General features: G+C 42.5%; 2 protein-coding genes across 2 annotated transcripts in view; one reads left to right on the top strand and one right to left on the bottom strand.

The window, feature by feature from the left end:
* Positions 1–23,688, top strand: part of syn2b (synapsin IIb) — a gene marked incomplete at both ends in the record, with an annotated part of 110,248 nt that overhangs the window by 71,208 nt on the left and 15,352 nt on the right. Inside the window, 2 exons of the mRNA XM_080727529.1 lie at positions 153–242; positions 22,262–22,324. Coding sequence (XP_080583655.1) covers positions 153–242; positions 22,262–22,324 — 153 coding nt within the window. The remainder of the gene's footprint in view (positions 1–152; positions 243–22,261; positions 22,325–23,688) is intronic.
* Positions 3,187–19,604, bottom strand: LOC308286341 (metalloproteinase inhibitor 4-like; the record flags this gene model as incomplete). Its single annotated transcript, XM_080727338.1, has 5 exons — positions 3,187–3,384; positions 3,794–3,918; positions 5,687–5,801; positions 6,353–6,450; positions 19,469–19,604. 5 exons carry the CDS (start codon positions 19,602–19,604, stop codon positions 3,187–3,189), a joined length of 672 nt encoding a protein of 223 aa, XP_080583464.1.

The raw sequence follows: 23,688 nt of genomic DNA on the forward strand, positions 1-23,688 counted from the left end.
TTCGATACAATGTCATGAATGATGAATAAGTATAATCTCACCTCCTCTCTCTCTCTCTCTCTCTCTCTCTCTCTCTCTCTCTCTCTCTCTCTCTCTATTTATCTCACTCACTCATTCTCTTCACACTTTCATTTCTTTCTCTGTCTCTACAGTTTGGCCAGCTAATCAATAGCCAGAAGAGACTGGGGTCAGATAAATTCCCTCTGATCGATCAGACCTTCTACCCTAACCATAAGGACATGGTAAGGAATGTTTATCACCTACTGCATACATGGGCAACTGGCGGCCCGGGGGCCACATGCGGCCCCCACCTTCACTTAATGCGGCCCGCAGGTTAATACCGGAATACTGATTTATTATTGATTTCAGCTGTTACAATTCCAAACATGACCTGCTTTAATTCCGTCAGTCTATATTAGTAGCTTAATGACTAGTATAGTAGTATTAACTCATATGCTGCTATTTTAAACAAAGGCTGAACTGTTTTCCTGCCAAATTGTCCTTACCATTTAACGTGGGCATGTGCACGCATAGCGCATGATCTGTGCGCGACTCATGTAGTAGACCGGTAGACAAGATGACAGCTTTCGAATAAAAAAAAATCCATTGGAATAGACAAATCCGTTGCCAGGCAGTATCCTGCTGTTTTCGCCAGTATTTACATTGGACACAGCCAGCTGTGCGCTATGGTAACACGTGGACACGTTCGCGCACATAGCAGACGATATGTGCGCGGATCATATGCCAGGCGGGCACAAGAATCAAACAGCTATCAAATAAATAAAAAAACGCATGAAAAAAGACGATGATATGGCCGAGCAGGATGCTTCCTTGTTTACATGTAAACTTATGGGCCGGGAGTTATGATTGGCTCTCACACCGGATATGGAAACCTAGATCCGGTCTAAACAGGAAATACGACCGGATACAGTTAGGATGCGGTCTCCGAAGCGGCTAAATACAGTGACCATACTTTTAATTGTTTCATAATGATTAAAGCTAATTAAATCTTCGGGCTCCTCGGGCATAGCAGAGTGGTACAGCGGGAAATCTCCGGTTTCGACAGGGATCGCAGGAAATGAGTTAAAATGTATTTTATGTCCAATGTATTTGTATTTAGGTTCATAAAGTTAACATGAGTATATAACTAAATGCCTTTGAAATTAAATCAAAATGTTACATTTCAGGATTCCAATTAAGAAATAACAAAAGATAATTCAGGATTCTAATAAAAAAAAAGCAAAAATAGCCGATCTACAAGCTGCGATGCGTTTTGATCTGCTATTTTTGCTATTTTTGTCTTTGATCTGCTAATTTTGCTTCTATTATATGCGACACTATGACAAAGTAGGACGTAGCAATATGCAATGTGGCCCTCTGCAGTGAAGGTGGAAGTATAGTGGCCCTCACCATCATCAAAGTTGCCCACCCCTGACCTATGTAATGACCAACTTTTGAAGACACTGAAGTAATGGGTTTCCCATTGTTTTGTATAATGTGTGTATGCATGTTCAGTCTTCATTTGGGCCAAAAGAAAGAAAAGAAAAAAGACCCAATAATGTATTGATACGTTTTATATACAATCTTTTTTTGGTACATTGAAATAGAAAACTCTATATTGACAGAAACAGAGACATAAATACAAACCCAAGCAATCCTTTCAATATAAAACAACAAATTGAACAAGAAATAATTCTGTAACGGTTTACTCAAGTCATACAGCTTTGCAAGAATGCATTGTGTTCATTGCAGTCGCTAAAGGCAATTATTGGGCTTTTCAGTATGAACATTTTAAATTTGCGATGAAACGAGATCTATCACATTTTAAGAGAGAGAGAGAGAGTATGTATAAGTACAGTTTGCATTAACATAAAGCTGCTTGACTTCAGTAAAGTATTCCAATCAATTCACATTTAATTGAATCTATGCAATGCAAATAAACACCAGCTTTCTTTTCTTTTCTTCTCACTTGTTTTTCCCCATAGTTCTGCTTTGAACCATCATCAAATGAAATGTGAATTTGATCCAGTCCTATCCCATAATGTCCTCTAGCGAGTTTACAAAGACATTGGCTTCTATGGGTGGAGATGCAGTTGTTAAAGCGCCAGATTAGATTTTTGGCACAGGAAGTAACAAAGAATAATAAAATTCAAATAATAAAAAACACAAGATAAAAACTCTCTATCCTAGTCAAGATGGTGTTAGCCTTTGAAATGTTAATTCTCAATTAGATACAGTATTTACATTTTCATCATGGCAGATCATTGGAGAGTAACTTACATACAAACATACTGTACAGTACTGTACAAGTGTTAGATGTTTGTTCGTAGTGGTCCTGATACTACATATATATTGATATTATTTCCATGACTGCTAGTGTCATGATATCATAGTTTCATGACCATTGTAATCATGACATCATAACAGCGGGACAATAGTAAAAAGAAGCCCACAATTACAGATGAAAGAGGCAGTGTTGCTGCAAAGAGTCATAGAAATTTGATTTGACTGTAATATCCTGTAAAAAGGCATGGACTGCATCGTGCCGGCTGGAGGAGCCTGTATTAGACCGTAATCGCTTTAATTTAGCTTTGTGTTGACAGTGTTTTGATTTGCTGTGTGGTGACAGTTGAATGAAAGAAATTACTCCTATTACATTTTGAAACATTTAGCAGATATGTGTTTACTGTCAGTCTCTTCAGAGGTTTAGCAGAACTCGCTCTGAAGTGGACCATTTTCTGTCTTCTTTATTTGTGCGTAACAACAAGGGCCGGGGCAACAAGGGACAAAAGCTGAGCAGGGATAATACTACTGCATTACAAAGCACTGAACTGTTATTGAAATGTTGACGCCCATGTAGTAGCTGACACCAACCAATCATAATGATTTGTGCTCCTGAAAACCTTGTGTTGCACATTGTGTTGCGTGACAAGAAATTGTCGATCTACAAGCTCACAACACGTTGCATTGAGGCGCGTTGTTAGCTTGTAGATTGGCTATTTTTGACAACAGCACGCAACAAAGCATAAATCTGTGCGGCTTTTCAATGATGTCACCTCGTAATTTACATCTCACTTAACGTTAGCATCAGTAGCTGATGCTGTAACAGCCAAGGTGGAGGAGAAACATTGCCCTAGTCTTGAGTCTGACATTATAGGGAGGAGGTCAGGGATAGAAAGATGATGGTCAGGGGTCAGTCATGTCCAGGAAGTCCTTCTCAGGGGGCGGTCCGCCCCGGTACCAGCTACAGGACCCATCAGAACGACGGATGCAGGCATACTGGCGTGCCTGCTCCCCGTTTAGGCTGTTGTCTAGTAACCAGTCAGTCCAGAGACACTCATTCTCTCCTGTAGAGGCACATGGTACTGTGTAGCAGGTGTTAATCTGTGGAAAGATGCATACCGTACATTGATTGATTGATTGATTGATTGATTGATTGATTCATTCATTCATTCATTCATTCATTCTGGCAGTGGAGGGGTGGACAGACATTTTGAAGACGCATGCTATATTTTATAACTGAGGATAGCTAGAGACTAAACTATCCTCAATTATAAAATAAAATGTTTACCGATAGCTATATACTTTATACCTGTATGGGAGGATGAGTGAATAGATAGATCTCTTCATAAAACTGCTCTTTAGTATGGTGAAGAGTTAACCTGATGTGTACAGTATATGTTTGAACCGGGGCTGTAGTACTATAGCTTGGGAGGTAGAGCGGCTACTTGGGAAACCCGGTTCCCGGTTTAATTGTTGGCTCCATCTGGGTTAGTGTTGAAGTTCCACTCACTCTGCATTCACAGCCTGTCTGGTATCTGTAGTTGAGATTCTTCTTCTGAGACATTGAGAGGTTGTCCCACGGTTCCACCAGGTCACACTGGCCGATAGAAATCCTCCCATCACTCCACATGCTTCCTGTTTAGGGACATCACAGCTAAGTCACATTTGACCTACATTAAACATGCATTAACTAGCTCAGTGGCCATGTGGTTAGAGTGTCCAATTTACAATTTAGGCATTTAGCAGACGCTAATCCAGAGCGATTAACAGTAAGAGGGGCAAACTCAAGGTCATCAAATGCATAGAAATAGTAATCTAGGATCATAGGTAAACCAAGAACCTATCATCACTCGTCTATAAAAAACTAGACCAGGTCAACCTGGTTGTGCCAGACCCCCTGTCTGTCATCATCATTTATGACATCATGCCTTTTGTAGGCATGTCATCATCATGTCATCATCATATATACCCTTTATATAGAAAACCCGGACAGACCGAAATTTGCTTATGTAGGCCTACCCATTTCATGGGTCTGGCAAAAATCATATACACACTATACAGTGTCCGCCCTCAGACTGGGAGGTAAGGATTCAATCCCTGGGTCATATCTAAGAGTATAAAAATGGTTCCCAATGCCTCCCTGCTTGGCACTCAGAAAGAGTCAGCATCTAGGGTTGGATTGCGGGTAAGTCCCTGCAACAGTATACTGTACAGTAGAGTCATGTCTCAGGGGGCGTACTTGTACATCAAGCTGCCTCACACCACGAAACGGGATAGGCTCTTGAGCTATGGGCCACATGGCTGGAAAACCATTGGTTCCCAAGGCTACTTACTTACTAAACATGCATTTAGCAAAAAACACCTATTAATGCAAGCCAGGTGCACTGTATCCTGTATTGAGTTCCTCATACAGCCTCCATCTGTAACCGCTCAGGAGGACCAACCACTGAAGAAGGCTGTACCTTTTTTCAAGCTATTTGGCAGGTGATTGGATGGGACCGTCGGTATATCACAGTCTGGGCGTGCTAACTCCAACCACTCATATTGACGTGTCTGCATGACATATACAGTAGTACCTGTGCCGGCAGGAAAGTAAACACAAAAAGCAAGCCTCTTTTTTCAAACGCATTTCACGTTGTGGTCCCCCGAAGGGGATCGAGGAGGGGCGCGGGGTACAGCGACGTAATGGCAAAGATGAATAGTGAAAGAGCTACAGTGCAACTTCAACAGGCGCTTCTTGATTGTGTCACACCTGGTCTCGCTCAGATCCCGCCCGTAGCTGCCGCTGATTGGTTCGAACCGGGCGCTGTAGCACCAATCTCTGGGCCAAGGGTCTTCAACAGGGGGTCCGGGACCCCTAGGGGGTCCTCAGAGTTACTACAGGGGGTCCTCCAAATAATTGTGTCCTTTTTTATATTAACCATTTGAACCCTAGCGTCCATATTCTGAGAACTTTGGCCAAAAATAGCAGCTCTACAAGCTCACACCGCCTCACGCTGCGAGGCGTTGTGACCTTGTAGATCGTCTATTTTCGGCAAAGAGGTTTGGTGTAGAGGGGAAAAAGAGCAGACTAAGTACAGAGTGAAAGGTCAAGACATGAATCCAAAATACACTGATGATTATGCTGTTGAACTATAACAATTAAACTATATGGAATCTATGAAAAGGTTTTGGGGGTCCCTGCTTAATTTTTCTCTCAACTAAGGGGTCCTTGGCCTGAAAACGTTGAAGACCCCTGATCTGAGCGGTTCCAGGTGGAGGATGTATGAGGAACTTGATTCGCCACCACCTGGTGGAGTCAGGTTAGGTGCACTGCACAGTGGACAAACTCGTTTTACATTCCATAATCCCACTGAAAGCACTGTGATACAGTACATTTCATTATTATGATTGTGCACTGTACCTGACAGGAGGTATCCTGCTTTATTGTTGGGGTCCAGTTTGACGCCACATAAAGAAGAGAAGACCGGTGTGTAAACAAACTGGATATCTTTTGCCTTGTCAAAGCCTTTGAACATCTAGACAGCCAGAGAGTGAAGGGGGTTAGTAGTGCACATGTTAAATACTGTATACACTACTTTTAATCCCATGTTCATGTTCATATTTGCATAATCTATGCAAATATCGTAGGCAAGCTCATTTGTTACACACGGCTGAAAACACAGCGTTCATTTAATGCTTGAAGTGCAAAGATGGTCTCTTCCAGATTCAGCTTCACACTTTAAACACTTCCAGCTTTAAATTAACACTCAACACAAGCTGTGCAGTGAGCTTGTCTGACATTTGCATAAAAGACAGATACACCATGTTGGAGGCTGAACATCTTTGCACATATCAAACCTGTTCCACAGCAACACAAAACCTAGTGTAGTGCAGCAGTTGAGCCACAAAACCAGCAATTCTAAACCACCACCGAACCCCAATTGATAAAAGTTTGAGTCTGAGATCTCTGAAGTGTCCATTTGCCTCCTGCTGTATCAGTCATTTAGTTAAGGACCCCATGGGGACCCCCCAACGCCCAAGGACTGATGGTTGCTGTTGAGAAGCAGTAGTCCAGCAGGAATCTCACCTTAATCATCTTGATCCCATACTGAATCATCTTCATGTAAGGAGACGAGCTGTTGCTAGGCGACACAATCTTCTCTCCAGAGATCTTTGCCCTTATCACTGCAAAGGAATGGAATGTGGATTTGAATGAAATGCCAAATAAATACGGGACAAATACTCCCTAATTAACCTGAGGGTAACAATGTTATATTAGATGATACAACTTGCAGTGCATGATTACCTCTGAATCAGATTATGTAACTGTCTTGAACTATTGTAGCCCAATCAATGCTTACGTTTTTGTAAACAGATAATACATCATTTGTGATGGACCACATTTTTATATAAAACGCAACTCTGATAATTGATTGACGCTGCATTTCGCCTTGTGGGAGTGTTTTCCTGCCTTCTTTAGACTATACGAGGATTGAGTCAGACTAATGTTACTTCCATTCTTTTGTCCCCAAAATCTAGCAAAGATAGACCGATTGCTCATCCCTGTCCCCATCTTAACCCCCCCCCCCCCCTCCCGTTGTCTATCTCACCCCTTCTGTTGCTTTTGTCCTTCACCCTCTCTCCCACCATGGACAATCCAGCAGTCCCCCTCTGTAATGATAGGGGATGTGTCCCTCCTCTCCTCTGGGAGAGAAATCAAAACCCATGCAGAATAACAAGTAGTTGGCTGCCTGTGTACTCACATTAAACACAGTTCACACACACGCACGCAGGCACGCACTCTATGCAGGCTTCAAAACAATGTATCCATGGAGGGACAGTGAAAAGACCATACCGTCAGTGCTAAATGCCACAGGTGTCATTCATTCTTTTACTTTTTCCTCCCAATTTAGACATTCTGCCCAATCTCCCTTGTGCTGTGGTCCCTTGTTACGGCTGACCTCTACCTGCTTTTGGAAGGTGTGGACAAAACTGGCTAGCCAGATTGCTTTTCATCTGACAGTGCGGACTGGAGTTTCCCTAGAAGGAAGTAACACGCTATACCTCCCAGTTCAGTCCCCCACTGAGCAACTGGAAGCAGTCACTAGTGCAGGGACAGTGATCATCTGGTAACAGGTCAGGTGGGCACTAGGGACCTTGACGCAAATGTTTAAAAAATAAAATAATTTAAGAAATGGTCTTAAGTAAAAGAAAGTATGTGAGTACATGCTTCAACATTCGACAGTTATAAATAAAGTACAAATTGCTACAAAACCTCTATATCTGTCATTTTAGGGCATAAACAAGAAGTTGAAGGATAAAATTAAGTGTGATAATGATGTACCGTGCATGTTCACATCATGTATACGTCCCTTTACTTAAGACCATTTTTCAAGTATACATTTTGGACAAAATAGCCAATTTTACATCAAGGTTCCCAGATGTCCCCATAGTGCCCACCTGACCTGTATACAATTATCCTCCCCACCCGGCTTCCCTTTCGTGAACGCAGGAAATTGTGGCTAAGCTGTATGCAAAGTTTAGTCCCGCGTTAGGGAGCGTTTGGATATGTTCACTGGGACTTGCACTGAGCGCACTGGTACCAATATCCAACACATGAGTGCGCTCCCGCCTCCCAGTGAGTGTACATATCCAAACGCTCCCCAACGGCGGACATGGAAAGTGAGGAATGGAAGCTACATTTTCCAAAAATAGATTAAAAATACATAACAGCAACGCCAATTAGCACCAATTCACACACGTTTCCGCTGTAGTCTACTGCAGTTCTTGGTAACTTTGAAGAATCTCAGCAACACATGAACAAGAAGTTGAAGGGTAAAATTTAGTCTGATAATGATGTACCATGCATGATCACATCATGTATACTTCCTTTTACTTCAAATATTAAAAAAAATTACATTTTGGACAAAATAGCCAATTTTACATCAAGGTGCCCAGATGTCCCTATAGTGCCCACCTGACCTGTATATTCAATCCATTGGTCCCATGCATCCCTATGTAGTAGGGGTGCAACAGTTAATTAAACTAGTCGATTTAATCACTAGTATTACAATTATCAATTATGAATCGATCTCTTTTGATTATAGGCAAAACATACTACACTGCGATGCGAGCTTGTAGATGGGCTTATTTCACTATTGATGTTGGCCACATCAGTATCCTCATTCTGCTGGATCTCTCTGCAGCGTTTGACACCATCTCCCATTCCATCCTCCTCAACCGCCTTTCCACCCACCTCAACATCACCGGCTCTGTTCTCTCCTGGTTCCACTCATACCTGTCCAACAGGCAACAGTTTGTCTCCATAAATGGATCCAGCTCCCAGCCAGCCCCAGTGAACCATGGTGTGCCACAAGGTTCGGTACTAGGTCCTATCCTGTTCACCATCTACATGAGCCCACTTGGTCATATCATCCGCCACCATGGTCTACACTATCACTGCTACGCTGATGACACCCAGCTGTATCTCACCACTACACCAACCACTCTGCTCCCTCCACAGTCCATAGTCAACTGCCTGCACGAAATAAAAACCTGGATGACCATCAATCTACTCAAACTCAACAGTAAGAAAACAGAGCTCATGGTCATGGGTCCCAAGGCGCAGCTTCAGAAGGTTGGGGATTTTCTCCTCCAGGTGGATGGCTGCTCCATCTCTCCATCCACCGAGGTTCGCAACCTGGGTGTCATCCTGGACTCTACTCTCTCCTACCAATCCCACATCAAATCCGTCACCAGATCCGCCTTCTTCCACCTGAAAAACATTTCCAGACTCCGGCCATCACTCACAGACTCCGTTGCTGAAACACTCATTCACTCATTCATCTCCTCCCGTCTGGACTACTGCAACGGTGTCTTGTTCGGTCTCCCCAACTCAGTCTTGGACAGACTGCAGTATGTCCAGAACTCAGCTGCCAGAGTGCTCACTCGTACCAGACGCTGGCAGCACATCACCCCCACCCTCAAACACCTCCACTGGCTTCCGGTCAAGTTCCGCATCACGTACAAACTGCTCCTCCTCACCTATAAAGCCCTCCATGCCCTAGCCCCACAGTACCTGTCAGACCTCCTCAAGGACTACTCTCCTGAGCGCAACCTGAGATCTGCTGACCTGGGGCTCCTCACTGTCCCTCCCAGCAAAAAGCGGACCCTTGGGGACAGAGCCTTCAGTGTGGCGGCCCCAACCCTCTGGAACTCCCTCCCCATGGCGATTCGCCAGCTGCCAACATTGGACTCTTTCAAGTCCGCACTGAAGAGACACTTATTTATTCTGGCTTTTGGACAATAACGTGATTGTTTATGTTTTGTTAAGCGCCTTGGGTTTTTTGAAAGGCGCTATATAAATCCAAGTTATTATTATTATTATTATTACTATTTGAGCATGACACCGTTGTGCAGCAAAGTATAAAACACTTAAGTGGTTAATCAAATTGTTGATTTAATAAAAAATCACACCTATGTGAAGTGAGCGGTGCTCACTCCACACTAAATAATACTGAAGAAACAGTGGGGGTTTGAGTAGCACGCTAAGATCTGTATGATGATTACATACACATGTGCTCATCATTATATTGTCCAAAGAAAAGGGACATACGGATAGGGACGTACATATTATCCCCCCATAGTTATACACACAAAGTCACGTATTTGAGCGGTTGGCACCACTCAAAAAACTTGATTCTGAATTGTTCAATTAAAAAACGAATCGTACACAGCAGCACTAAATATGCAATGTGGAGTCAGGGTACTTCAGAGTTATTGTAGTCTACTTTGCTCAAAAGGGAACATACCGGTAGGTCAAACAATATCAACAAACATGTCATGATTGCTCATGATCAGTTCTTCCCCAGTCAGAAGAATTATGTACCCTTATAACTGAGCTTGCTACAGTGTATATTGTTTGACTGTTACATCAAAGTATCTTCTCCTCTCCTTAATGTCTACGTTTAGAACGTACACAAACTCGAACTGTGTTCCGGACCGTGACGCTAGTAGTGACACGGAGAAGGCATGGTGGAAACATTTCGTGAATCCAGACTAATATCCATGGCCTGTGAGGAATTCTCTTCAAACACAACCACATAATTGTCATTCCTTCCACATTGTTCTCCATGGAATAGAGAGAACGCTCCCCTGTGGGTGCACAGGAGAGACAGGGAGAGAATGAAAGAGAGGAATGGGAGAGAAAGGAAGATAGAGACAGAGAGAGAGAAAGAGAGCGAGAATAAAAGTGGCCCAGCTGCACCCCTAACCCTTACCCCAAGACACAGCTAAGCAAACCATGTCCTTGTTTTTGCTTCTTTCATCACATAGCCATACAACAGCGCTGCAGCCAGAGAGGTTTTTCACACAAGGACGAGTGCTTTTGTTTTGAGTATTAGTTTAACTCTGAGAGTTATTTTCTACTCGTCTGTCTATTTGAATAAATCAGACTGTCTGTTTGTCTGTGAGTACAATCAGTAGCAACTGTATAGTGTGGTTAATATCAGTCTCACAGGCACAATACATAGGTCTTAAATGGTACAAAGATAGTCAAGCACACACGTGACACAAACACAGGTGGCTCAAACATACAAACAAGCAGAGAGAGACCCAGGCTGAGGTTTGGCTTGTGTAGTTAGTGTACTAAACACCTTGGCATTACATTTGTGAACTTGTGTTAAAGGAGTTTAATCACCCCGTGATAGCTTGAAGTTTAACATTCTATTACAGAATATGAGCATATGACTGGATACAGTATGGGACACGAGATTATACTATGAGCGTGTTTTTCTTTTTCTTTTTTTTCCCATCAAGTTTTACTATAAATCATTCTGAATATTTTTTTCAAGCCATCACAGGGTGGGTAAATGATAGAAAACTAGAAGCAGTGCTCTTCCGAGCACAGGTCTCCACCAGGCTGTGCGTCCTGGTGGTGCAATCCTGCAAACTTTGGAAGCTAATATTAGCCAATCAGGATGGCATATGGAATATCAGACGGATCGGACTTGATCACATGACTATAGAGATACTGTGTACCGATTTGCGTGATTTTTGGATAAAATCTCAAGGAGTAATATCCAAAAATGTGTTTTACATAAGTCGGCCCAAAGGTGGCGCTATAAAAGGCTTATGTGGAAAATGCAGGGCAAAGGTTTATCCTTAGCTTCTAGGGAGTGTGCTTACAAAGTTTGAAACTGATCGGTGGAGTTATAGGTAAAACCACAAATCGGCCTGTTATAGCGCCACCATGAGGCTGATTTAAAAATAATTAAGTGGCATTTCTTCCTCGGCCTAGTGGGAACGTGTGTGCGCAATTTCATGATAATTGCACTTTGCTCAATCCTACAAACTTTGGAAGCCAATCTTTGGAAGCCAATCTTAGCCAATCAGGATGGAATATGCAAAATCGGACAGATCCGTGTCGATCACATGACTGTCGAGATACTGCCTACCGATTTGTAGGATTTTTGGACAAAATCTGTAAGAGTAGTGCACAGAAATGTGTTTTGCGAACATCGGCCACTAGGTGGCGCTAGAAAAGGCCCATTTGAAAAATTTAGGGCAGAGGTTCTAGATTGGCATCCAGGGAATGTGTGTGCTCACTTTGGCAGCGACCAGGCCAACGGCGACTGAGATTAGGTGCTCACAAACTTCGAGGACGCACGCACGGACGGACGGACGGACGGACGGACGGACGGACGGACGGACGCACGCACGGACGCACGCACGGACGGACGGAGGGGAAAACATACTCTCCCCCATGCCTTCGGCTGGTGGAGACAATAAGTCATTTTGGGGGAGAACTACTCTTTTAGAACTCAGTGCAGATCAAGAACATTCCCCTCACAGTTTGTTGTTAAACGTACAGTATAAGCAGGCCTTCATTTGAGCCATACGTTTCACTTCAGTCACCAAAATCTAAATGATGAAGAATGTATTTTTGTCTCCACCAGCCGAAGGCTGAGGGAGAGTATGTTTTCCCCTCCGTCCGTGTGTCCGTCCGTGCGTCCGTGCGTCCTCGCAGTTTGTGAACGCCAAATCTCAGTCGCCGTTGGCACGGTCTCTGCCAAAGTGAGCACACACATTCCCTGGATGCCAATCTAGAACCTCTGCCCTAAATTTCTCAAATGGGCCTTTTCTAGCGCCAACTAGTGGCCGATGTTTGCTAAACACATTTCTGTGCACTACTCTTACAGATTTTGTCCAAAAATCCTACAAATCGGTAGGCAATATCTCGACAGTCATGTGATCGACACGGATCTGTCCGATTTTGCATATTCCATCCTGATTGGCTAAGATTGGCTTCCAAAGTTTGTGGGATTGAGCCGTTTTGAACAAAATGCCTCAAATCACAAACGCAAAGTGCAATTATCATGAAATCGCGCACACACGTTCCCACAAGGCCGAGGAAGAAATGCCACTTTTTTTTTTTTTATCAGCCTCATGGTGGCGCTATAACAGCCCGATTTGTGGTTTTACCTATAACTCCACCGATCAGTTTCAAACTTTGTAAGCGCACTCCCTAGAGGCTAAGGATAAACCTTTGCCCTGCATTTTTCACATCAGCCTTTTATAGCGCCACCTTTGGGCCGACTTATGTAAAACACATTTTTGGATATTACTCCTTGAGATTTTATCCAAAAATCATGCAAATCTGTACACAGTATCTCTATAGTCATGTGATCAAGTCCGATCCGTCTGATATTTCACATTCCATCCTGATTGGCTAATATTAGCTTCCAAAGTTTGCAGGACTGCTCCGTTTTTGAACAAAATGCCTCAAATCATCAACGCAGCTTGCGATTACCGTGACATTTGCCACACATATTCCCACTAGGTCAAGGAACAAATGCTACCTTTTTAACATTGTCCTGTTATAGCGCCACCAGCAGGTAGACTTTAGCAAAACACATTTTTGGAACACAATGCTTGAAATCATGCATGCAGCGTCCGATTGCCATGAAAGATCTAAGGTGAAGAACATATGCCACCCTTTTTACATTGGCCTATTATACAGTAGCACCACCAGGACGCACGGCCTGGTGGAGACCTGTGCTCGGAAGAGCACTGCTTCTAGTTGTCTCCACCAGCCGAAGGCTGAGGGAGAGTATGTTTTCCCCTCCGTCCGTCCGTCCGTCCGTCCGTCCGTGCGTCCGTCCGTGCGTGCGTCCTCGCAGTTTGTGAACAGCTAATCTCAGTCACCGTTGGCCCGATCGCTGCCAAACTGAGCACACACACTCCCTGGATGCCAATCTAGAACCTCTGCCCCACATTTTTCAAATCGGCCTCATGGTGGCGCTATAACAGGCCGATTTGTGTGGCCTGGTTGTTACCAGCTAATCTCCGGCGCCGTTGGCCCGATCGCTGCCAAACTGAGCACACACACTCCCTGGATGCTAATTCAGAACCTCTGCCCCACATTTTTTAAATCAGCCTCATGGTGGCGCTATAACAGGCCGATTTGTGTGGCCTGGTGGAGACCTGTGCTCGGAAGAGCACTGCTTCTAGTTGTTTTTGTTTTTGAAGCGTACTGGGTAGCAGGAGCAACAGCAATGCTGCAATTATCACAAATAGATTCAAAATCAACCGGGTAATATCTGACTCGTTCTGTGAATTGCTCAGGAGCATATCATTGCTGTCGCACAAAAACCTTGTATATCCATATGTCAATTGTTTGTTTTTCGTAAATGAATGCCCTAGCCTTGCTTTATTCCCTGAATTCGCTAGCCACACTCATTCTATAAAATAGACTGGCAAAGCGATTCAGGGTCTGGTGACGCTGTCGAGGGCAGTGTTTTTGCGGTTGAGAATCTAATCAACCCAATGGGGACGGGGATGAGCCAGTATCGCCAAAGAGTCCCACTTTGGCCACGCCCTCATTTCATAAAACGGCTGCACTGTGAGAGATTTCAGACTGAATAATTTAGTGAAACTAAATGAAAATTGAGGCTGAGCGTCAGGCTATGAATACGAATACCCTACTACCCTACATCATACTGTACAAGAGTGTCGCACAAGATCTCATATCAAGCCCGGGTGGAGGCTCGCAGCCAGTCACCACAATGTCAGTTGAGTGTGCAGCACTGATCTCCCTGTAGTCAGGCCTGGCTTAATGCACATGCTTTAGTGGCTGCAGACCAGGGCACCAAGCTCACGGGGGCACCAAACGCCTGGCCAAAAAGAAAAAAGTACGGCCCCAAAATACAGCAGCCGAAATAGCGATAAATCGATGCATAAATGAATCAGCAGTACTGCTCACCCTGTGAACATTTTTTAAGCTTTTGGAGCTTCTGCTTGAACTTTAGCATCCCTATTCTAGGGAGAACATTGCAACGTGTGAGCTTGTACCGTAGGTTATATATTTTCTGCATATATATTTAGTGTAGCCCATGACTACACAAAAACGAATTTCACACACTGTTTTACAACTGTAAAGCTGTGATGTGATCATGTGACAATAAAGTTTCTGATTCTGGTGGGACTAAGTATAGGAACCATATGGGAATCATAGGGTCAACTAGCTTACTATCCTACCGTGGTTCTAATTTCCTATTGTTTTTAACTTGATCTGGAAAACAAACAACAAATCGTCCAAGGGTTTCATGCCTCCTTTAGTTGTTTTAGGGTTATTGAATGAGAACATTTGCACATGCCTGCTATTTATACTCGATCCTAACGATTAGGAGCAGTGTTGGTCTATTGAACACAGTTGGAAGCAGTTGTGGATAGGTGTCTCGCTCAAGGACAATCTCAGGAGGAGGACTGAGCCAGGAGGAGCCCAGGCTCAAACTCAACCCAGCTCTGAGCATCTGCCAACACCGCCGTTAAGAGCATCATGTAAAGAAGAGCTCCTTTATAATTGTCGTAAGGGACGTCTGGGTCAGCAGTCATTATCGAGAAATAAAATCCTGACAGGGAGTAGAGGTGGCTATCATCCTGAAAGGATTTTATTTCTCGATAATGACCGCTGAACCTGACATTATCCTGCTCATTACCCGGCTACTTAATAAATAAATACACAAATTGACCCAAACGTAAAAACAAAACAATGTATTTCCTTTGCTTACAGTACGCACAGTGCTGCTGCACTGGGCATCCGCCGGGCGCAACATCGCCTTGGAAAACAAGGATCAAATAAAATCATTTTTTTACGGCATAACATTCACACAGTGCAGCCAGGTGATCTGAATTCTGAACCCTTGATTAGGCATCGATCTGTTAGAGTGGAGCGGTCATTATCAAGAAATAACACACCGCTGATTTCAGCCATTGACCAATCAGAATCAAGCATTCAACCAATCCGTATAATAAACAACTATTTTGATTCTAATTTTATTTTGTTCAGGAGCTGCCTAGCCCATTCAGAGAGAAACATTGCACACACTCTCTATACAGCATGTTGCTTTCAGACACTTGGTATATTCTAGAGTAGATAACAAATAACAACTGGGTTATAAATGATTCTTCATGTTGTCCAATGTTCCAAGATACTTTTGCCCATGTGATTTCTAATTACAGTTTTTAAACCATTCCTTTCTATACTTGGATGAGGTCTTTGTTATGAACACATTGAATCATTGTCAGTCCATAGTACGCACATGATTCTAGACAATGTCTGAAACTCTGCTATAGTCAGTGTTCGATATGAAAATCAAAAAACGAACAAAAAACTGAATATTTTCTTAATCACTCAAGCCCTATACTTTGAGGGACAACAACAAATCTATAAGCTTACAATGCATCGGTTGAATGATTTTCATTATTTTTTTTATTTAAAAAAAATAAATTATAAAAAAACTACCAAAATAGGCGATGCTAATGTGGTTAACATACATTCTAAATTAAATTGGTAAATTGAGATATTATCAAACATAAATACCAATCATATCAGACTGTCCCCAAAAGGAAATGCATGCATTTCATAAACATGAATGGCCAGAGGGGGAGTACAGTATACCAAAAGCAAAGGCCTAGATTACCCCCCCCACCCCCCCCCCCCCCTATAGTGATACACCTGTAATAGTCTGATCTTTAAATAGTTCCTCTTGACAGCGAAAAAACAACACAGCCATGATTTAGAAGTAATGTCAAAAGTGTGTCCTCTTGCAGCCCATTACCTCGCAGCTTCATACAATTCAAACCGACTCAAACTGGCCGGGTCGCCTCATTCAACGCAAAACTGTCACGACCAGGACTTTGTACAGCTGTAGCCCTTCAGAGTGAAAATGCCTGTGAATTGCCCTTAATTGCTGCACTCATCCCAAGAGAAATATTGCAAACTCGTACCATGAGAACAGATGCAGCAAGTAACTTCCACACTCGCTGATGAATCGGCACCCTTGTCATTCTCACAAAGCTACGCTGTCAACGGGGCTTTCACATTGATTTTGTTAGTATGCAGACCGTTAGACTGAGCCTATAGACATGGAAATGAAGTCGAGAGAGAGGGAGAGAGAGAGAGAGAGAGAGAGATAGATAGATAGAGAGAGAGAGAGAGAGAGAGAGAGAGAGAGAGAGAGAGAGAGAGAATTGGAGTAGGTTTAGGGGAGGCTCTAACTGGCCTACATCCAACAAATGCATGCACACACTCACACACACGTCACAAACGTACGTACACAAAAACAGCCAGAGAAATGTCACGGTATTGTCCAGACAAGGGGACATATTACTAGGCGGTACCGCTTCATTCAGACAGGCTCATGGACTCTGACAACATCGTAAGGTCAACTGAAGGCCACTGCTCTACACAACAACCAAGACAGTGATTGATGTACACGTCATTCACGTTTTAGCCATGATGCAACAGTGCAACACCTAAAAGAAGGGCAAACCAAACGGCATAGGTCAACATTTTATATAATCAAGTTACTGTACAGGTAGCTTTGGGTACAGTAGCCAGAGGGTTGTGAACAATGCGCTATTTACTTTCTTATTTTGTCAATGTTCCCATCTATGTTCACAAAATACGTAGACATTCCTCACTTTCAGATGAACCAATTAAGCCCTATTTTCTACTTTGGTTATTCAAAAATAGACAATAATCCAATTCCAGTTACAGTACATGCTTTGAGCTTGTGACAATCTATCAAAATAGTGCATAGTTAAAGTAGATACAGTATAGTGTTAAATCATAAGTAAGTTGCCGTAACATCACATATAAAACAAACCTTTTCCCAGCTTCCCATTCAAAAACATTGTCATGGGGTTTCAAGAGACTGTTTCATAATTGTAACCACTTAAACCACTTAATCGACCTTTCTTTTTTCCCTCTAAAATACATTTATTTGCTAATAATAGCTGATCTACAAGCTCACAACGCATAACACTGCAGTGTCACCTGATGCTTGTGTTTACAGAGCTGCCCTTACTATAGTGGAAATGTGAGTTCTTCTTTGCTTAAATACACAGGTTAATCAGATTCAGATGACACACTTTGCATGTAATACTCTGTCCTAAAAACCAAAAATACAGCCCTCGTGTTCCCATAACCTAGATCTCATTTAGCATTTTAGAGGTTTAGAAAACAGTTTTCCAATTAGCTGTTTTAATTTATTTTAGACAAATTAGAATTGAAATGATTGAAAGATATTTGTGCTAAATCTGTTATCTCTGATTAGCTCTTAATAGGATATTATTTTATGCAAGCACTGGCTGTAAATCAGTGTACTGTATGTAACTGTCTCAGAAGTTGAGACAGTGGCTTGAGTTGTAAAAGAAATGCATTTTTCAATAACTCAAATCACTGTCTAAACGTCTTGGACAGTTACAATATAGTTGCTGGTTTATCTCATAAACAAATGTCAAATGTTATACAGTACTTCATCGTATAACAGTATCACACAAAAGCTCATACTGCCTTGCATCCTGACACATTGTAAGCTTGTAGATCATCTTGTTATTTTTGAAAGACTTTTGAACAAATTGTAAAATAGGGACACCAGGTTGAAAGTTGTTTCATTTGTTTGTGGATATCATAAATATTTAAACAATGAAACGTGTTAACAAGATATTAGATTAATTGGGAAAAATGTGCAGTCTGACAACATAAAGATATTGTATCAAGTGTTTGTGTAGACAGAATGTGCACTTTCTTTTTCATTCTCCCTCTCCTCTGCTGGTGTGCAACCTTTGACAGAAACACACACATCAAACTCCTGCCCTCAGAAAAACCAGAGCCAAGGGCCCGAAGTCAACCCACTGTGTTGGTTTTGGCTTAGTTTTTCAGGAGAAAACAGAGAAGGACATACTGTATGAAAATGTCCCTGAAACACAGGGACAGACACAGGTGTATTGATTTTCTAAGAAGCAAAATGTAATCACCAAGAAGGCCACTCAAGTAGAACTTTGTTTTATAAAGTGCTACACTTCGCTCCATTAAACACATTGAAAAGCCATCATAAAATACAAGGAATTGATGTGTCACTGCAAACAAAGTGGTCACTATACTTTAAAATAAATAAAGTGGCCAATGCTTCACTAAGATGTCTCAATGACACTTCCATCATATAATATCTATATTCAAGCAGCAACATAACTGAATCAGCCCCTTTGACCTGCATAATTAGAGTGAATTAATGAATGTAGCCTTGAGACAAAAATCTACATTGTCTGCCTCTTTCACTGGATAGGCACTTGTATCAGCAGAATAATTTGAGCAATTTGAGCAGGACCATTGAAAACATTAGGATAGATAACAGAATATAGGGAAGATTTGAGAGGTTTTTGTGCCACTAGCTTTTGTGGAAAGAATACAGGAAGCAATGATTGATCTGCTCATTACCTGCCATTGGTTTTAGACAATACTGTGGGCCCATGCAATTAACCATAACAGAAAGTTCAACCACAAAACTCTGTGGCAGTTTCAAGGTGTGGTACCTGATACAATAGGTTAAGATTACATTATATTTTCATATCAATCGATGACACCCAGAATGTTTATTTCCATTTCCATTTAGAAATTATGAAATTAAATCACTCAGCTAACTGAACTATGAAATTTAAACAAATAGGGAAATGGGCTTTCAAGTACAAATCGTTCAGCTACTGTAACTGAACTGTGAAATTTAAACAAATAGGTAAATTGGTTTTCAAGTACAACTTTAGAAGAGATAAACAACAAAGCAGGGTTTCTACTCTTTGCAGCTTGTTTGACTACAAGTGAAATGGCCTCAGCAGCACTGGTCTCAGCTCAGTAACTTACCTATCTCTGCAGCGCAGAAGAGCTGTTGAGGATGAGCTGGGTTGCAGCTGCATCCTTCCACCTGTCCCTCCATGCACATAGCCAGGAGCAGAAGCACCCACAATCCCCAAAACACGCTCCGCAGCACAGCCACCATGACTCCTCTCAGACGCTTTTCTGATGCTTGCCGTCCTCTTTCGATCCAGTTCGGTTTCCCAGGGAGCAAACAGGGCCAGCAGTCAGATTGGTTGAAAGGCAGTGGAGAGCAGGGTCACAGTAGGATGTCTTCTGCTGAGCTCAAAGGCAGCTGTGGATACAAATGTTCTCATAAGTTTAATTGTGCCTCTGAATTAAGGTTGAGTTGCTCGGTTGAGTGTGAGTTTAGTCTCTCCCTCTCTGTCCTTCTCAGTCTATCTATCTGTCGCTCTGACTTCTTTTACTCACTTTGTCTATTACTCCCCCTCTCTGTTGCTCTCTTCTTCCCCTGTCTGTTGCTCTGTATTGCTCTATCTGTCTCTGTCTCTGTCTCTCTCTCTCTCTCTCTCTCTCTCTCTCTCTCTCTCTCTCTCTCTCTCTCTCTCTCTCTGCCTCTCTCTCTCTCTCTCTCTCTCTCTCTCTCTCTCTCTCTCTCTCTCTCTCTCTCTCTCTCTCTCCCTCTCTTCCCTTTCCTAAACACATGCAGACACTCACAATAGTTGGTTTCTCCTCACCCTCACACTCTGGTCTTGAATGTTGAGAGGGCTGCGCACAGGGAGCCTCTTATGTTCTCAACAATTTAGGGACGGTTCAAGGACCGCCCCTTTGAAAGAAAAAAAAAAACTCTGTCTCATCCATCCCACTCCTCCCATAGCCTGCTGTGAGGGTGGCTGATTAGTCATACTTTATGGATGCAATGTGATGGAAAGACAAGTGATTAATATTTGTGTGAATCTGTGTAAACGGTAGCCAGATAAGTTGCCCTCTTTCAAAGTCGCCCCAAACTCGTTTCCCAGCGGGTCTGTGGCCTTAAGCTAGATGCAGAATAGACTAAAATCAAATATTTGCTTCTGGGGGTCCCTGGAACAAACTATTTTGTGATGGGGGTCCGTAGCCAAATACATATCATTCTGGGGGTCCTTCACATGACAAAGTTTGAGAAACACTGATGGCAACATAAGTTTTTTTCAGAAAATTGTTATGATTTAGAAGACATTTGTAGAATGTGCCTATCAGTGGTTAAGGACCCCCAAAATGTGTTTTTGGCCGTGGACCCCCATGTCAAAATATTTTGTTCCACGGATGGACCCCTATTGCAAACTTTTTTGTTCCAGGGACCCCCAGAACCACAGATTTGATTTTAGTCTAATCTGCATCTAGCTTAAGGCCACAGACCCGTTGGGAAACGAGTTTGGGGCGACTTTGAAAGAGGGCGAGTTTTCTGGTATTCGTGTAAGCCATAGGGCAATGTCTTTCCACTGAAAACACACAGCATACTGTAAATCACATACACACCCACTGTACATTGCAAATTAATCCTGCGTGAGCAGAAGCATGTTTTATTTTGTTTTTCATGATGCAATGTTATTTATCCCCTTGGACTCCAAATAGGCTATTTATTAACCACTCAAGCCCATTTTTTCGTTGTACAATAAATAGCAAAAATAGCTGACGTACAAGCTCACATATAGCATTTTTTTCTTACTTTACATATGATGTCACCCTATCTCAATTAGGCTACACCTTGAGGGAATTTCATGACATTTGGCAAAAACATCCACTTGAACTCAAGGATGAACTGAATAGGTCAAAGGACAAGGTTACTGTGACTCACACATCTTGTTCATTACAAAATGTCATAGTCTTCATTCACTACATATACTATATTAGTCTGGACAGACATGGATGTACAGTAAAGGGCAACTGGTATGCGGAGACATACAAATGAGCTTGTATTTCTAGGTTGCTTCCATAGCCTGTCTTGTAGTAGCCTATATCTGATGCTATGCCCCCACACCTTGACAGGCTCTATTTTCGTCCATGCCTTACCCCTTATCCCTAAAATGAAGTAAGTAAATAAGTAAGGCATGGAAGAAAATATAGTTGCTCAGTTACTTCCCGCTCTGGATAGACAGGACTATGTGTCTATGTGGACTATATGTACAGCTGTGCCGTTTCCACTCTGTTATTTAGGGATCTTTTCCTGCAAATTTCCTGCAATGCATTTTTTGCTCTGGTCCCTTTCCCTTTTTTGCCTTTCTAATTTGTATGAAGAATGGAGCGTATTTTTGCAGAACCTCTCAAATGGCAAGAAACCACTCCATGCCAGTTGAAAAGGAGAATCCACCTGCATAGGTAGATTTAAACTTCGAAGTCAGAGAAGGTCATAAAAATAGCAAAAATAGCTCATACAAGCTCAATGTTCTGCAAATCCCCTGAAAATCGACTGTCATGCCAATGGCTGGACATGTGAAGTTTTGATGCCAATGGCCGGACATGTGACGTTTTGAAATGGCACATCTGTAGATACATTGTTTGTTGTTGTTGTTGTTGTTTGATTGATCTCTCTCTCTCTCTCTTCCCCTTACACTTTCCTTTCTCTTTTTATTGAAATTACAAAATCTAATTTCACCCACTGTTTTACACCTGTAAACCTGTGATGTGACGATAAAGTTGATTCTGAATTCTGATTCTCTTTGTCATATCATGTAGATCACACCTTCTATTGATGAATCAAATGTGAACAAAGGAGGTAGTATTTTGTTGATAAAGCTGTTCAGTATAATGTTCTGCCATTTAGTAACGTTTGTAATTCTTCTCATGTGTTTTCTTGCTCAGATTACCACGCCAAGCTTCCCAGTTGTGGTCAAGATTGGACATGCCCATTCTGGAATGGGGAAGGTAAAGCTATTTCACTCTGTTAATGTCTTTTAAAGCCCAAGTTCAATCAAACCTTTATAGGTCGTTTCAGAGTCCAAGGACCGTGACAGTAAAAATCTACTTCCATGTTAAGCTTAGTTTTAGGAACTGCCAGAGGACCAGAGGCTGCGTATTAACTTATGATAACACCAATCTTACTCTGAATGCATCATCCAGAAAATGGGCTGTAGTCAAAGCCCAGTAGTTCCGTTTTATTTTACTTTCTGCCGGTGATGAAGTCATTGTTGTCATCCTGACCACTACACCACCATCAAACATCTTTGTCCAGCCTCCCATTTTGTTCAACCTGTTCCCACCTCGCCTTTCAACCTCCCCAGTGACTTCTCTCATCGATCTGCTACCTTCCCCTCTCCCCCATCCATCTCGGTCTGATGCACTGTTATTGTTCTCTGCCTCTCCGTACAGCCACCTCAATCTCTGACATCTCAGTCTCTCAAGAACAGACTAACTGAGCTCCAAGGACCTTTTCTTTCACGATGGCTAGCCAGATTGCTGACATCTTAACACCATGTCTTGCATGTAGTTTATCTTGCTGCAGATAGTGTAACAGATGTGATCTTGCATTGTGTTGAAAAAGCAGTGTTTAACCAGTTGAGATGATTTATTCGGACAATGGACAAAAGTGTGACCATCACTGGACTGGCTTGAACATGTATTTTGCACCATTTAAGATACACTTTCTTGGTAAAGTTGAACAGAAGGTATGTCATTCCCTTAAAGGCAACTGCCCGTGTCGTAAAGTGACAGATCACTAGGGCACAGTACACATACAGTGTACAGTACATCTTGTACCTTGGCAAGTTGATGCAGTATTAGCCTTGAATCACCTGCTGAGCATCAGCTGATTCCTGCCAAATCCTCCACTATCATTATGTGATATCAGTCAGTCAGCCTTTTCACTTGAGCTCAGTTGTAACTCTAGCTCAGGCTGTTCTTGAGAGACTACACAGCATAGGTTACACATGCCCTCCCACAAGCTCCCACTACACCAATCTCCACCACATCTCCTTCTTTTTATGCTTGTCTGATTTTATCAGTGTCATTATCTTGTGTCACTGTTGCTGCTCTATTCATCTGTAGTACCCGGAGATCTTAATCTGATGTCACTGTTGTTGTTGTCTGTATACTGTAGTACCCGATTGAGAGGAGGGTTTTTTGAATCCCAGAGCAGAGCCATGCCTGCAAACATAACTGCTTGAATATTGCAATGAAATTACTTTTGACAAAAGCTGTCCTGACAGAAGTTGAACTATAGGGTTGGCACAGTGACACGACACAACCTCAGTCAGTCCACTTATCTTAAGCCTTCTTCCCTACAGCTGCCC

Source organism: Nannobrachium achirus (assembly GCF_963921795.1).
Source record: "Nannobrachium achirus genome assembly, chromosome: 6".
Taxonomy (NCBI): Eukaryota; Metazoa; Chordata; class Actinopteri; order Myctophiformes; family Myctophidae; genus Nannobrachium; species Nannobrachium achirus.